Genomic DNA, 18119 nt, shown 5'->3' with positions numbered 1-18119 from the left:
AAGGAAAAGCCCCTCAGTTAGCTTTCACAGATCTTCCACAAAAATCGTAATGGTGTTATCAACAATCGAGACAAACAAAAAGGTCGGAAGGTGCAATGGGAAAAAAAACCCAACAGAAACATAGAACTTTTGACTTTAGTAGTACATATTGGCCATTCCCATTTTACTTTGATGTCTTATCCCCAGGGCTTTCATCAGATCAACTTTAAGCAACAGAATGCGTGTCATCACAACAAGATGGAGATGGCTCTACCTCAAAGAATCGATTTTTTTTTTTGCGTCCTGCGGTGTGACCGTGGTGTGTGTCAAGAAGTTCAGTTACTGCATCCACACATCAAAACCACGGGTTCTGTATCTTGGACACTTCATGGTCCCAATCAGGTCAAACTAGACATGTGTAAGACAAGAGTCCCGGCTAATGACATCTGCACAGAAATCATGACTTAAAATCATAGCGCCCCTGGTATGGCAGGAAATGTGCTTGTTTTGGAGCGTCTTACATGGAGTAATTCCTCCTCACCCGCCGCCATGACATGTCAAACTTTGTGTCAAATGGGTTTCAAGACATTATTAATGTAGGCATAAGATTACTGTGACTTTTCGTCAGCATATAATAGTGGCGTGGCGTCAAAGTTCATCAACTGCCGTGACACCAATTACTATAACGGTGTTGGAGGAGGTTCCAACCTCCCTCAAACTACATTATGTAACAGCAGCCCCCCTGCAGACATTCAGATGGTTTTAAAAAGATGGTATTGGCAAAATAACCTATTCTCATGCATACCTAAATTAACCATGAGATTTACATTCAAGGCCATGGTGTCCTTTTTCCATTTGCCGTGGGTATAGACTATATATAGATGGTGTATGCCTGAAACCTGTCACACACATCCTCCCGCTGCAACAAGGTGAGGTCTGCAGATGGGGTTAGGAGACTGGAGCTGTTTGCCTGCCCTCTGCAGCGGTAGCAGCTGAAGTGTCGACTGTGGTCCATCAGGCTGCACCACTGCTGTGGCTGGTTGTTCTCTTGTGGGCTAGTCCAGATCAGGGTGTAGTCAGAACACTGAGACTTTGGAGATTAGTTCAGTCTACAGTATTCACTTCAGTTAACATTCATCGCTCCCACAATCCGGCTTTCATTGCAGTTTAGTTTTGAGTTTATAACTGATTTAAACTCAGACTTCCCCGTATAGGAAAAACTACAGTCATCCTCTCTATTCTTAGCCTATTTTCTCAAATAGGTTGTCAGCAGTTGTGAACCCGACTCTTATTTTTATCAATTTAAGCTTTCTGGTAATGTAATTATTTTCCCTCTTTAAATCTAATGTGGATGCTTAGGATGCTGAATACCTAGCCCAATAAGTCAGCAAAGGCCTTAAAGGGTTTATGAGTGTATTAAGAGTCTTTTAGGCAGCATGTGTTCTGTGTGTTCAGTGTGAACCATATCTTAGCTTTTGGTTAGTTACTGGTTGGTACATATGCCACTACTGATAATTTCTGTGAAAAACTCAAGTATTGTTCAGTTTTAACTTCTTGACATTGATGCTTCTGCTAAATCAACACAACACAATCAGAATCAAGATTTAGTGTCACTTCTATTCACTCAGCATACACAGGAATGATGAAGAAGAAAATGCCTTTCTACAGATCAGTGCCACATAGTAAAAATTAAGCATTTTGAAAATTTGTTATTTCAGGAGTTGACAAAGTGCTGTTAAAATATATACTTAATACAAAACCATAAAACAAAATAGCGAATCCCAGCTTTTAGTTGCCTTTAGATCTGAACAGTGACATTCATCCACTTCTCCAAATGAAAAAAATATGTGAATTTTATTCACAGATTTTATGTAAGTCATTTGTTTTCAACTATGGGCAATCCTGACAATGCACAAAGTATTATACAATAGACATGAAAGAATGCACAATGTTGCATAAGAGATAGTGAAGCGATTTTATTATTGAAGTACCATAGCTAAAACTAATACAATCACCACTAACAGCCCTAAAAACATCTCTACCTTCATAAATGTACAATATTTATATAATATGTGGCATTTTGTATGGGACTGCATTAGTTCCACTCAGTGACACCTAGAGCATTGGTTATTAGATTAAGCATTGCTGTATTTCAAATAAACACATTTTCCCAGATACCTTTAAGAATTGATCTCTAAGATGAGCACAAAATAAGGGAGCACATCAAACTCTGATTATATTTTATACATTTTCAAGTTGGAGAGGGCCTTAAAAGTATGTTTGGAAAGGGACTTTGATCATGTGATCCCAGAAGATAACTGTAAAAATTTCTTTGTGTCATGAAGTAGTGTCATGAATTAAACCAGAGTATTTTTGGACGGTGCATGCATCTACGAGTTGGTGCACCGTTCCTAGAAGTACTGCAATATAAAGTCGATTCAAGTTCAGATTAAGAGTTTATTATCAAATACAACAGATTACATTAAACTTGATGGCACAAGCAATGAAATGCTTGGAATCAAACTCTCTGTAGCAATGCTCAGATATACAAACAAATATTGAATAACATAATATAAAATAGAATATCAAGGAAATTTCAAATGAAAATAAAAATATATATATCTAAATATATATATGCCTAAAGAAAAAAACAATGGTGATTATGTTTGCAATGGTCTTAAATATACTAAAGGTGCTGGTTTTAGTGGGTTAATTGCAGATTGGAGAGTTTTAAAAAGTCTTATGTCCTGGGGATAGAACTGTGTCTGAGCCTGGTCAGTGCAGACCTTATGGTGGGTGCGGAGCCCGGATGCGCATGACCTGCCATTCGGCCAGACGGCCTTGGGCAAACCAGTTTATGGTTTCCCTTTGATCTCTAGTAGTCACATCATAGTCCTTCCTTCAGCCTGTTGAATTTGACCCCCTTTGCTTCAGTTCCTTGCAACTCACTTTTAGCTTCCAATTCTTTAACCCCCTTTCTTCAATTCCTTTAGCTCCTTTTGCTTCAATTCCTTTTTCTATTCTGAGTGCTCTTATCTCAGAAAAATAAAGTAGAAGAAAGAATCGGTCCTGCGCCTATCAATAGATTGGTGAACAAAGAAGATAAATTTTCATGAGAATTTAGAAAAACACACATCTTAGACAGCCAGAAAATAACAATTAAGTAACACACATTGAGCAAACAACGATGCATGATGGGAATCCTTTCGGAGAGTGAAACAAATGGATATGAAGGTAGGGCTGCCATGCGTATTTTCGAGTCCTTTTTACGAAAGATCACTGCAGAGCAGTGGGAGCTATTGAGATCATGCCATCCGGATGAAGCTACAACATTGTTTATGTTGGCAGATCTTCTACTTTGAGATTATTGGCGACCCGTTTCAAATCTCATTACCATGATGTCGATGCTGCCACCAATCTGGAAAAGTTCGATTACTCAAATGACACTCTTGTGACAGTCTTTCACCAGGCACAACAAAGTCTGGGGAGGTTTGGATAAGGCTCGCAGACTTGAAGTTGTAAGAAGAAGGTAACGAAGACTGTCAACTCCTGTCCTTACCGCAAGCTCACACCTGTGTGAGCTCTGAGAAGCCTATACCAGCCCGCCTCATTAACCCCGCTTTAAAGTCAGAAGATGATCTGTTATGCACCTGAGAGGACCTTAAGGCAGATGCAAAAATCAACTCTTGCTTTCAGTGTCAATCAGCCGTGGTAAGTCAAAGACACACATTCCTCAGAGGACAGGGCGACTTCAAGATAATCCCATTCAGATGTGTAGGACTATAATAGCTCCCACTCTTCCAGGGAGTCAGCTCCAAGTCAAATTAGTTCCTCCCAGAGGAGGTTCAGCAACAAGCAGTATGGACAGTAGGGAAGATGCTTGTCCAGAAACAATCAACAATAGATTTGACTGACATACCAGACTTCTTTAGTAGGTTCAATAACAGCCTCTTTCTCCATTCATCGTTTCTCAAGTTGATATATGTTTAGATGAAATTATTGAGTCAATCAATAAACAAGAAATGGAAAGAATCTCTAGCCAAACTTCTCTCAATCAGTAAAAAATTAGGATGATCAATGGTCTTTTCATAAAGAACTTTTACCACAACACGGCGACTTCAAATACTGACGGGGGTGGCGAGGAGCAAATTCAAGGAGAGACCAAAAAAAGTCAGCTAGGAGGCTGGCTGATACAGTCATTGATGGCTAGTATTGTGGCTGACTGCTTCTGGAAGAGAAGCCGGGAGGGTGAGCCAAAGTTCTGCACATTCTGAAACACTGGCAGCCTCATCTGAAAAGGTTCTTGTATTCACTAAAACAGCTTTCAGATCCTATATACGTGCACACTCGCACCTGGGAGAATTCAGACGATAGTTCAAGGTCCAGTGAAAAATTGGCTGTTCTAATGCACACAGGGGCATATGTGCGAACATTCAGACCAGGAGTGTTTTGTTTTCTGTCCTTGATAAGCTGGTGGCTGAACCTTAAGTTATTACCCCACACAAAAAGGGTATCAGAAGCTTTTATGGCCATCGACTCACCTGAAACAAACAAGCAGAGTCATCATCATCAGAGGTCAACTGGTAGGAGAAACATCGAAGCAGTCAGCATCATCCAGGAGGTCATGGCGGAGAAATGAAGGAGCAGAAGAGTCAACGCCAGCAGTGTTCAACGGGTTGAGGAGAAAGGATGAAGCCAGACTTCATCAGAGGTCAACTTAGCGGAGGGAAAGGGCCGGGGAAGCAGTGTCAACGACATCATCAAAGAGGTCAGCAGCATTGAGGAAGAAACGTCGAAGCAGTCAACATCATCAGTGGTCTCAGCAGTCAAGGATAAAGATCGAAGCGGTCTGCTTGCCAGCAGGTGTTCAGCAGCAGGTCGAGGAGAGAAGGAGCGAAGCAGGCGTCATCATCAGAGGTCAGCAGAGGAAGAAAAGAGAGCGAGCTGATCAGCATCGTTAAGGATTCATGGCATTGAGGAAAACATTTAAGCAGTCATCACCATCCGGTAGTCTAAACAACCAATGTGGGAATAAAAGATAGAAGCAGTCCTTACCTGTGATGATCCAGCAGCATTGAGGAGAAAAGATCGAAGCAGACAACATCATCAGAGGTCAGCAAAAGAAAAGGAGAACTCAGCATCATCGAATAACTCCAGGAGAAAAGTTGCAAGAATGCTGGCAGCCCAGACATGAATGTAAAAATGTATGTCAGTGTTCTCTTGGACTAACTCATCTGCAAAGCTATAATAAGGCAAAGTGATGACCCATGGACTAGATGTCACGACATAACGGAACCCTAGTCGCATCATCTGCTGGAAGAGAATTTGGGCCGAGGTCAAGGCGGTGACTCGCTTTCAACCCCAGCACAATCGCTGATAAAGGTCATTTCAAGGTTGTGTAAATTAACCATGTCCCGAGATATATTAGTTCCTTTCTTTTAAGAATCCAGAGCAGATATCAATTGTCCTCTTGAAAAATATGCAAAAGCCCTAGCTTCTTCTCCTCTTTCAGAATGAAGCTTCTGTCTTCGGAAGATAAAAGGTGGATGATGTTATTCCGATAACTTCCACTTTCAAATTTAAATATATTTTGTCCAGGTGCTCCTATTATCCCCACATTTATAAAAATAAGAATAAAATATATAAAATGAATTATTTATATAATTATTTATTCCCATCAGACAAGTCTTGTTGTTGGCTTATTTTCTCCAAAAGGTGCTCGGTTCCCTCCCATATTTAAACAATTGTTAAAGATTCAAATCAGATCATTTGTTCTCAGGTTATTCACTGGGGCCTAAAGTTTTCACTGTTTACTAGACTAAATTTTCAGTTCACAGGTGGTTTGGTTATATTGCTTTAATTCATCAGCCATCAGCATATTCTCAGACTTCCCGTCCATTAACTGTGTAAGGCAGGTAGGAAATGAAGAGCCTCAAATATGGCTGGTGATCAGAATGCGATAACAGCATCCATGTCCAGATATTTTTGCAGAATGCAGAACTACAGATATGCTGACTATACGTAAATAAATACAGTGTTACTTGATTGTGTTTGTGCTAATTTTTGTGGAAGTTACAGAGTCTCAACTAATTCAATTTTGTGATTAAATTTCTTCAGGGAAGGATCATGGAGGAAAACAACCACACTTCTGCTATCTATTTTTATATCTCATATAACAGAAAACGAAAGAGTTTATATGATTTAATATAACAGGATCAGATGTAGAATATCCCTTGTCTGCATCTGAAGGTCTTCTGCACAAATTACCTAAAAAAAAAAACATTAGATGTTGCTTGAGTGTTAGGGGCCGCAGCGGATGTTAGGGACATAACCAGTTGTGCACTTAGCGTCATCAGTGTTTGTCCTTCTGAGTCAATGATACTGCAGGCCAGAACTTGAAGAGTGCCTTTGAGGATAAGGAGGTGAATCTGACTGGCTGCTTTAAATTGTGTGGCAGTACTATGAGAAGCTATGCATGTGGCTACTCAATGATCAGACATCATTACCTCTTTTAGCCTTCCACCAAGCAAGCTCACATAATGCATTTTTAGAACACCAGGACAAGATAAGAATATTCGTATGCGTTTGACTGCAGCAATTAATGCCTGTTACTTAGTTGATGTTAGCGGATATTAGTGACCACCAGCGGATATTGAGGACATATCTTCCAGTTTATTGTACCTTAGCGTCATCAGGAGTGTTAAATATTTGTCACAAGACATCTCTTTCAAACGATACCACAGGTTCAGTCAGACCTGGGTGCATGTCCCCTAACATCTTGAGACCGGGTGGGATCTTTCCTCCTGATCCCAGAGCCATTGGCTGCAGCGTTCTGCAGTGTGTGATGTTTCTTTTAGTAGTCCGGCGCTGAGGGCTTGTCGATGGATCTCCAGATCTTTAATGCCTTCCCTAATGGGTTGTAAACCAACCTCCACAGAACCAGAAGCTTCTATTTGCTTTCCAACCGTGCTGTGCCTCAAGTAGGTCTGCATACCACAGCCCAGCGCCTCTTTCCTTCATCAACATTGTCACACACCTAGGGAATATATCAATTCAAAGGTAAGAGACGATACAGGGTATTAGACCAGATTATCAGGTCAAGGTCTTAGGGTGGTAGTAGCCTTATCTTGAGTAGGACTGTGAAATCCATGGCCCACATCCACCAGCATCTCCAGTCTCGGACTTGCTCCAACTGACCACTACCCCAGCCAGTGGAGGAGGCCCTCTCTTTCCCATTCCTCTCGCGGATAAATGTTTGTCCTAGCGCACAAACTGCATTCGAGTGTTTTGGTGTAGACGTGGTGGCAGTTCACTTAGTTCTAGTGTTGCTGCAAGGCGTGTCTGGTGTGTATCAGCGTGCCACCTGCAACCAGGAGATCATGACCACAACCCAGTGAGGATGTACCTGACCTAGCGTAATAATGTTAGTTGATTGTCTCTATATGGGTCCATTCACTTTGACACAAAACCAACTCGATGAAACTGATACTGACTTAAAAGTGATCTGATTATTTTACAACCGTAGACCACTTCACAACAGAATTGTGATCTGGAAATAAAAAGATATCAAGCTAGAACAAATTAACTTTTCTTTGTTCTTTGATTTCAAACATGAGTTACCCTACAAAGCTGACTTCATGTCATTTGAGTGCAGTGTTAACCTTTGAAGCTCTGATGTTGGACAGCTTGCCACCGCCAAAATGTGAAGAGAAACATCGGACATTAGCTTTAGGGTAAAGCAGAATAAGATTAAATCCTGTAATTCACAGGCAGACATGACTGGTTATTTCGTTGATTTACATTCAAAAGAGCCAGTAAATACATCGTTTATTTTGCATGGAAACATAACATTTTATAAAGTTTTAGATCTTTAAGAGAGAACTGCTTGATCAAATTCTTCATTACCATTATCCCAACAAGTTAAGGAAAATTCCTATTTGGTAAAGGCACCATAAAAAAAAAACACCTGAAGGAAAAGAGACATGGAGTGTAAACAAACACCTGAACAGACCATTTGAAACTTTGAATCAGACAGATGTGAAAATCTGACTCTGTCCCAGCTTACAGTGATGAAAGAGTTGTATTTGATGGTTTTAAGAACTTCAATGTAAATTTAAAGGTGCGAGGAGGTAAAAGGGCCCACTGCTCACTTGGATCAGATCATACATGTAGGTGAGCATAAGTGGTTTACACTTTAATCTGCAAAACTTCTGCTTTGTAGAAATGGAGGAAGCGAGGCGGTGTGTAACGTACAGTGGAAGTGACAGCAGGAATAAAGACGAAAAGGACAAGAATACTTGTATTGTAAATTCATTATTATTTCTAACCCAAATGGTCGAAGCACGAGGGGAAATTAACTTTTGTGCTCAAAGGTTGCAGGAAAGCTTTACGAAAAATTAGAAAGTGGTGAAAATGTCTGTATTCTGGGTAATTTTGGAATGGGCGTGTAAATGTCACTCATGGCGCCTGGGCGCAACTAAGTTCCCTTTGACGATCTTCTAGCGTGGCTTAATTGTATTGTGGCCGGGTGCACAAAAGAACGCAAAGGAGCACGTATAAGAAAAACGCAACAGGAAGCCGCCATTTTTGCATTTAGTAGCCATTTGGCGCATGATACATTTTCACTTTGTGAACTTATCCCAGAGGCTTTGCCATCTGATCAGCTTCAAATTAGGAATATTAGTGTAAATACAACAGAGACGGAGATAAAGCTAACTCAAAGATCGATTTTTCGTCACGGATGTGACAAGTAGGCGTGGCGTCAAGGTTTGGTCTAGCAAAATAAAAATTTACAAAGGTTCTGTATCTCGGACTATTACAGCAAGTACAAATGAAGGTCAAACTAGACATGTAAGACAAGAGTCTGGCCTGATGACATCTACACAGAAATCATGTGCTTGTTTTTGCATGTCTTACCTTGAAATTATTCCTCCTCATACACTGTTCCACAACCATGTCAAACTTCACTTGTCAAATAGATTCTCCAAGACATTGATAATGAAGAGCATAAGATTACTGTGACTTTTAAATCTGACACCATAATAGTGTGATCTAGTGGAAATTCAATTCAACTTTCTTCCACTTGTAAACTTTACTAGTATAACGGTGTTCATGCTTCGGTCTCTACCTCAAACTTCACATTTGTGTATCAACATACCCCCTGAAAATATTCATATGGTTTAAGAATGAGGCATGAAAAATAACTGACTTCATACCTAAGTACAGCCCGTCCTCGGTTAGCTGACATGTTAAAAATGAAGTAGGGACATGTAATCGTTTCATAACAAACAAATAAGTCTCTTGGATAGATATGCTAGACCAAACAGGAAGTCGCCATTTGCATTTAGTGGCCATTTGTACATTTGGCCATATTCCCACATTTTACTTTGACGTACTTGTCCCAGGGCTTTTATCAGTCAGCCAAATTAGAGATAAGTGCTCTAAATCACAACAGACGGAGATAAAAACTAATGGTCGATGTGGCATTAAATCAAAGAAGTTTGATTACACGCCGTCAAAACCACGAGGTTCTGTTTCTCGGACATCATAGATTGTCAGTCCAAACTAAACATAAGGGCAAGTGTCGACCTGATCAAGCATCTGCACAGAGAATCATGACTTAAAATCACGGCTTTGCCTGCGCTTTGATGACATGTTTATGTACTGATGAACTGCACTCCTGTTTGCTTACAATAAAGCAGCTCAAATAAACTCCAGTCAAGAATCATTGGATCATAGTCAAATTATAACCATTTCCTCAAACACGTGTAAACATTGGGGAGTGCGGCGAAGATATCTTGCGCCCAAAGGAGTTTTGATGTTTTCATAACTCCATATGCATTGTCCTATCACTGCCAGCTTCTGTCTGTTGGTCAGGACAAGCCTAGACAACGCTCTGTCAATATTTCCTCAGTGTCATAAGCGCCACCTACTGGTCGCCATGAAACAGTACTGAAATCACTCTGCATTTATTCAACAAGCTAAGTGTGACTTTCCTGTCACAATCTGTTTGTTTCACATCCATAATAATGAAAATGATGGTTCGGTCTTCAGCATGCACCTACTGATCAGTGTGATAATTAAGTTTATTGAGTAACGTTGTCCAAATGACGCAAAATTGCTCACGCTTTCATCCCAGAACCTAACCGAACAGATATATATTAGTCATGAGTAATAATAATTAAACACCTACTGGCGGCGGCAGGAAGTGGCTTTGTTTTACAACTGCTCCTACGATTTATATAAAATTTACCGCAGTGTGATGTGCAGGTGATAGCATGAATGATAACGAGCAGTTGCTCAGGCAAGGATGCGACACATCGCGTGGCGGACGCTGAAGTGGCGTTTGTCCTTGCTGCAGTCATAAGCTGTACGAGCAGCGAACGTCGCCCGTCATTCGTAGCCCTAGTTATTATTATTATAGGGAGTTTTTTCTCTCTACAGTCGCTTGCTCTTTGTGGGAACTGTTGGGTTTTTCTATAAATTTTAAGGCACCTTACACCTTCTATGTAGAGTGCCTTGAGATAATGTATATTATTTGGCGCTATACAAATAAAATTGAATTCAATTGAAATAATTTACTATGTAATCCAAACGAAATGTCACAATCTATTCCATCTATCCATCATCTATGCTGCTTATCCTTTAAGGGTCTCAAGAAACCAATCCCAGCTGACATTTGGAAGAGGTGGGGACAGGGGGCCAGCTTATCACAAGACTGACATATAGAGACAAACAACCATTCAACATATCAGCTTAACACTTGGCATGTGTAGTCTTAGAGGTCCTGGGAAGTACAGTGTTGAATGTCATGTCAAGACATGTGATACGTTTAATAATAATGAAAACTGAATGAACAGACGAGCAGCGCTCTGTAGCAGTCAGTGGGGGAGGGGCAGTGTGCCGTCAATTGGACATGTCTTCTTTGCCCTTAGATAATCTACTGCAATGGCCAAAAATTAAGTCAAACTGCAGGTTAAAATCACAGCGAGATCATTTTGATAATTTGATTGTTTTTGATTCCACCATATCAGACTGACAGACTCACACGCAGCACAGGTGCTGATCTCCAAAAGCACAGGGTTTGTTTTGTTGCTGCAATGCTTAATATATCGACCTGAATTACAGAGCTTTTATTTGGAAAAGTTGTGAACTTGGGTCTGAAGATTGAAGATTTTGTTGATTGCTTAAGTCGTCTGAAATGGCCCACATGTAATATATAAAAATATAACACCAGTTAAGTCAATCATTCAAAATTATATAAAGGCTATACAATTTTTTTATGAAAAACATCCGCTATAAAATCTTCTTGGCAGATAAACCAGGTAGGATGAATGCAAATATTTCAAACTTCACTCTGCACCATAGACTGTTTATAAAAAGCTCTGCTCACAAAGTCCAGCACGCAAACAATAAAAAAGTGAAAGTGTATTGTAGAACTGTTTGAGGAGGAGTCACTAATGACAGTGAATAATTCTGGAGTAGCTCTAGAGCATTAACACAGGCCAAATAACCAGCTCATTCCGAAGAGACAGGTTTAGAACGGGCACTGCACTAGTTTATCTAAAAAACTAAAGAAATACAACAACAACAAAAACTTTGCTTTACCCGTCTTTACCATCTTTTGTGTGGATTTACCTGCAGTGTGAGGGGCTCTGAACTCTTTCCAGAACTCTCCACCAGAGGCACTCCCAGTTGGCTGCTGTCAGAACTCACCTGAACAACCAACATTCCCCCAGCCCCATCTAGACACAAACACACATTATAAACCAGACAGAAAGGGTGAACAGAATTACATCTTCATCACTGTCACATTAATGGAAATGTGATTCAACAGCAGCAGTCCACACAGGTTTAAACTTGAACATGCACTTAAGGTCATGTTAACAGAAGCTATGGGATGTTAGAGCATATCAGAGGCCAAAGCCACCCTTTCAAATTATGGTATTCTGATAACATATGTGTAAGTAACAATTTTTTCCATTAGAAATCTACCCACTGTACCTGAGAGCTGAGCCATCAGGGAGGTCTGGTCAGTGACAGTGAACCAGTGGACAGCCACGCTGCTGCATTGTGTGGACAGGAATTTGGTGTTTGAGTTGTGAGTTTGACAGAGGAAATCCATCAGGTTTCCCCCGGGGTAGAATCTCCTCAGACTGCCCTGCTGCCCTGTAAACACATTCAACACATCAGTTAGTAAACAGTAAACAAAAAAAGTAAGTTATTTCTCTTCTGATCAAAGCATTCATACTTTAATATTTCCACTCACTATTCATAGCTCACAATTTTTTTCTGCATTCTTTTATATTTTTTAGTCCAAATCTCGGCTTACATAATTTCTTTCAATATTTACTTAGTAATACTAAATTAATAAATAATTCATTATTCATTATTTTTCAAATTTTTATCCACACAAACCAGTCCCTTTTTAAGCTTTTTGCACATAAACAAAATGTAAATGCCACAAACAACGTAACTTATGTTTTATGAAAGTGCAGATATAATTATGTGAAATCTGTTTGGATGCCTTCATGATAAATGAAGAGACCACCTTGTGATTTTTAAATCCTGAGAGTAACACACAAGTAGTTAGGCCTACGTATGTTTAAATCGGTAAGTATAGGAGGAAGTTTTATTCATTAACAATTGTAACCCATAAAGAATGTTGACAGACATTCTTCTCTGTTCCAGCTCTTCATATCAAACTACATGTCCATTGAAAACTGGGTGACTGCTCCTGTCTTACTTCCTGTCTTACTTGCGGCTTGTTTAAATGCAGACAGTGTTGGTTCATATATATCATAGTAGACTCTGGCAGGGTGGGTGTTGTCGCGGATGAACAGCAGGTCACTGATGTTTGGATGGATTGAACCCTGCCACAAGGTCAGACTGAACCTAGAGACAAAGTCACAGCACCAACAACACAAGCTCAGTGTCACAGACCTGTGGACTGTCACTGGCAACTGAACATTCATAATTTGTTATGTCCTACCATCCATGAACATTTTTTGTTTACTTCTGAGAGTCAGAAGAACAAGTGTTGAAGCTTTCTTGAACAAAGAGCAATTTTTTCTTTATTTGAAAATGGAATCACTTTAAATGATTGATTTCAGACGTTGGCATACTACAGATTGAAACTGTTACCGTGGTGACTGGCTGAGGAGCCAGCTGATGTGCTGCCAGCCACTGCGGACCAACAAGGCATGGACTGGGAATGTCACCTGAAGAGAGTTCAGAGAACTATCACTGACTTTCAGCTGTACATACAGTGAGCCATTGTCACATATGATACCTTGTTGTTACTCCGGTGAACAAATCAGACCATGGTGCTGATGTTGCTACATGTCCTTCCTACCAGCGACCACTGGAAGAAACATCATCTTTATAATATAAACATTGTATATTGAACAGTTTTTCTTATATACAGTAGGTTTTTGTAACTACGTGTAATATGTATTAGTTTGTAATTAATTTGTGGTAATTCCATTCAGCACAGATTTATCTGTGAATGTGCATCATATAAGTACAATGCAAGCCAAAGGCCCCTCTACAAAACGAGACGTCTAGATTAGGAGATAATATAGGTGTTACCTATTGGCCTGTATCATTTTAGTTTATATCATGTTTAAGGGGTCCCCAAAAATATTAACAAACAAAACTGATAGTAATCAAACGACCACAACCTACTTGCCACACAGTGACACTGAAGTCTTAGGCCCCCTGAAGGTCTGGGGCCCATTTACCTTCCATCCACATGCTTTCAATCCACATGCAGAGGATGGCAGATGACAATTATTACTGTATGACACATACAGAAATGTGATGTGACAAGATTGTGTCTCTACTTGAATTCAGTGAGAATTTCTAAGTTTCTCTGTAAACAATATGTCCCCAACAGCAGAGGAATGTACACAGGTGAGCTCGGTCATTAGAATGAAAGTTCACATTGGCTGACAGAGGTCAAGCCTAGTTTTATAGAAATACTTGAATGAAGTATGGTAAAAAATATAGTAGTGAAGTTCATGTCTAAGTTAGCAAGCCCTGCAAGTAGCCACTACGTCTTTGTGGACATGCTCTCAGTGTCTGATCTGAAGGACTGACCAGGACTTCAGCAGCCTTTGATCGTTGATAATACTGGATGATCTCACTTCTATGCATCCTCACCTTTTGTGGGACTTCTCTCATCAAATTATTCATATCCTCCACCATGGACCTTGTGTAGGTTTCAGTGAAAAGTGGCGGACCATAGGCTACCTGTCAGAAACAATGTATCATAAGCTGTAAATCACAACCATTCATGTTAACTATACAGAAGAAAGAAACCTTGCTACTCTTAGGTTCACACCCCAAGTGGTGCAAAAGATGTTAAACTTGTGCTCTGAGGGTGGTGTGAACTTAAAGACCATATTGATGATGACATCAAACCAGTTTATCCTCTGGAGACTTGAGGTTGCCTATCAATAAAACCTAACTACGAGTCAGAGTGAGCTGCTGCACAGACAACTTTTCATCTCAGTTCTCCACCATGAAGTTGACATTTTGGAGTTTTAGTGAATATTTCAACAATTCAACAACCAGCCCATTCCACATTGGACTAACTCACTGACATCACAAGCTTGTCTAAGTTGGTCTAAGTAAATACGTTGAATTCTAATCAGATTGTGAACATGTGACACCTTCCATCCAGGAGACAAAGTCACGTCTGAAAACTTCTCCTCAATCAACTGCAGAAATCTGGAAAAGAAGGACGAAAAGAGATGAGAGGTGAGAAATGTACTGCAAGTTATGATGGGCTAGTGAATTAATGAAACCATCGAGCTTTATGTTGTTTGGCCCGTACACTGCTCACTACTTTAGACTCCATAATACTCGTTATTCCCTGCAGCATTACAGTAGATAATTAATACTCCACTTTTAATAATCTACAATTGAGAGTGTTTCTTATTTGGCAGTGTGGCAATAATTGATGTAATTTATGTACAAAGTTGTGAATAGCACAGTCCTGAAGATTACAAACAGATAAACAGCAGGCGTGGGGTTTCTGGTGTTTAGTACATACCACAAAACCACACCACATACCACATGTCACACGTTTCATGTCACCCTCCCCCTCCTCCTCTCTTTGCCAATGTTTCCTATATGAAACTGTTTACCATCAAATAGAGGTAATTGTGCCAAAAAAGAAAAAAAAATGTCTTACCTGGTTCCATTAACTGGAGGCGAAGCAGGTCTAATGACAAACCCACGCCTGCAGAAAGACTCTAAGCATCAAAACTGTACTTTCTACAGTTTTCAGTTGTAAATTAAACCACAGAGAGATTTATGGTATGTATCAAATCTGAAATGTATCAAACCACAGATTATTGAAATTATTTTTTATTCTAATCTAGAAGACTGAATGACTGGTTCTGGTCTACAGCACTCTGTGATATCTGAGTCCACAACCTTTTTTTGATGCCAACACCGCATCCAGTCATTGGTTAAGGGTGTTATCACTAAAGATGTCAGGGGGGTGGGCCATTATAGGGATTGGCTTTTCACTGGGTGTCCCATAACCCTCCAGAGTGACGTCAGCCTCCAGGATCATGGCATCATCTTAGGGGGTGAGATAAAATGTAAGATAAAATGGTACATTCTTTTCAAATCATGTATTTCATGTTGTGTGTGTGTTTACTTGCTCAAGCTTTGTTCATTTCCTCCTTGTTATTGGCTCTGTGAAACCAGGTGGCCATCAATCCGTCAGGTTTGCTAATTTCACCAGTCTGAACTAGAAATTCCAGCATGTCTCCACCAGTAGAAAAGGAGGGATGAAGAGCTGAGGAACCTGATTGGACACACATATGTGTATGAACTGTTCATCATTTGGCTTAGAGTCATTCATAAAAAATCTGATATATTTTCTACAAACAACATAGTCTGTAAATTAAAATAAGGGAATTTATACAATATGAAACTTTAAGCAACTACAGTTATATTTGTTGTTTTGATTTTGGTTTGTTTGTGTAGATCAGTTCTTAAGGGAATCCCATTTTGGAACAACTCAACCAACTAAAATAAGACTGTATTATTCGGGTTTCAGAAAAAGGTTTGAGAGTAGTGATTGCACAGTTTCTCTAGAGAGCATTTCATGTGTCATATAGCAGCTTCCACATTCCTTTCTGAGCTTCTTCAGAGGGATTCATTCTGCCATTGAACAATGCATACTGCAGGTCACATGGTTAGATAATTGCTATTGGACCCAGTGTGACCTTGATGAGTCTTAATTGATACCACAAGCTAAGAGATGGGTGCTTCTGTCCTACTAACTCTTTCTGTGCTGCATGTGAGACTCTTCTGTGAACAGGTTCATTTTAAATCAGATTTATTACTGTTATTATAGGAGTTTGTATTGTGAATTACTTTTACAGACATTTAGGCAATAAAAATGTCAGATAAATTAATAAACTGTGTTTATTGCTAGTGCACCATTGGAGAAATCAGCTGCTGTCAACAGTCCACAACTACTATTATGAGACCTGCTATGTCAGCATTGAGAAAGCGAGAGACCTCTCAACCGCTCATCTTTAAACAAAAAAATAAATACAACTCAACTCATTTCTATCTTATAACAGCTTTGAAATCTTTGTCATGTTCAAGGCCTCTTTGACAGACATCATTATGAGACATATGGCTAATTTCAATGTAAATGCAAATGAGTCCAATGTTATACAAAACCTGTTGCATTTAGTCATAGATCAAAGAGTGAACTATTAACCTATAATTAATAGCTATTTAGTAATTAGATCAAATGAATGTCGACATTTACAGTGTTTAGTCTTAACTAGTTAATATGAAATTACCTAAAATGCCAGAAATTTAACATAAGAAATAAAATAAACATAAGCAACCTTGGAAATGTTTATTGTAGCAGAACATGGTTAGGGTTTGGCGTCTTGGCTCCGACTTCATTATTCCCCCAGATATGATTACATAGACATAACTAATCATTGATCTAGTCACTTTGATTTGAATGATTATAGGCAATAACATCTTATCTCATTCTGCCATTTGCCTCAATGACTGCTAGTTCACACAGACACACACTCTCTCTCGCTTTCTTTCAATGTTTCTCTCCCTCTTTTATTTTCCTTTATTTGTTAATCGTTAATATCAATGCTGAGTTTTGTACAGTCAGTAGCTGTTGGTACACACTATCAGGGGCGGGTCTTCTAACCTTTCGAACCTAACTCTAACCAATCATCACTCTTCATGCTGTAATCTAATCAATCAGAGGTACAAAAGGGGCGGGTGTTCACACACCTCGGGTAGGGAAAGAAATCGGAAGTATCGTGTGGCCTCACGTTGTTATGGCAACGTAGTGGGGCAGATATTCAACACTACAACAATGTCTTCGTCGGTGGCAAACGAAGAAAGAAAGAAGAGACGCACTCTGGTGCTGAGGCCGTAAGTTGACATGTTTTCACAACAGGACAGTCATTGCAATCTAACGGTAGTTTTAATCAGTTATTTGAACGTGTTTCAGCTCTTCTCGAGCAGTAAATGTCTTCGCGTCGGGAATATATGGAGTCAACCAAGGTCCCAGACACACGAGCAGCGTGCTGGGTTCGTCCAGCAGGAGAAGTTTCAGTCTTGGCGGCGGAAGCAAAGTTCTGGAGAAAAGCGCCACCCACACTCCGAGACAAGATGCTCGGGTAAGTTCACACATGTTTGTAGCAGCAGGCTACTGTAGAGGCAGTGATGTCGGAGCTAACTGGGTGGCTAACTGTCTGCAGGTGTTGGATGAAGAGAACAATGATGTCACTCCTCAGCCACTGTACAAGGCTGATCCTGGAGCAGTTCAGGTTAAAGGCAGCAGGTTCTTTGTGGAGGAAATCTGTGCTGAATCAGCATCAGACCAGATAACAGCCACAGGCAGCTTCACCAGGCCCTTCTCCAGGTATCACAACAACATGATATGTGAATATTTATCACAGGCATCAACAATGAATCAATCAATGTGTAGTGGTCAAAAGTTTGGGGTGACAGTTGAATGCCAATCGGGTTCACCACATATATCCAGAATAAACGGGACAGGAGGCTGATGATTCCAGAATTAGACAATTTATTCAAGTCTGACACCTGATTTAAAAAGACTGATCAAA

The 18119-nt window shown here is 39.9% G+C and overlaps 1 protein-coding gene across 1 annotated transcript in view; it reads right to left on the bottom strand.

Moving 5' to 3' along the window:
* The window catches only part of fam151a (family with sequence similarity 151 member A), a 21042-nt gene extending 3814 nt beyond the window's left edge, over positions 1-17228 (bottom strand). The window contains 10 exon segments of the mRNA XM_047342124.1: positions 11617-11723; positions 11983-12147; positions 12737-12873; positions 13123-13199; positions 14143-14232; positions 14655-14712; positions 15179-15226; positions 15336-15573; positions 15653-15802; positions 17192-17228. Coding sequence (XP_047198080.1) covers positions 11617-11723; positions 11983-12147; positions 12737-12873; positions 13123-13199; positions 14143-14232; positions 14655-14712; positions 15179-15226; positions 15336-15573; positions 15653-15802; positions 17192-17228 — 1107 coding nt within the window.
* Positions 17229-18119: the final 891 nt, after the last annotated feature.

Source organism: Hippoglossus stenolepis, chromosome 11 (assembly GCF_022539355.2).
Source record: "Hippoglossus stenolepis isolate QCI-W04-F060 chromosome 11, HSTE1.2, whole genome shotgun sequence".
Classification (NCBI taxonomy): Eukaryota; Metazoa; Chordata; class Actinopteri; order Pleuronectiformes; family Pleuronectidae; genus Hippoglossus; species Hippoglossus stenolepis.
This window is presented reverse-complemented; position numbering and strand designations above follow the sequence as displayed.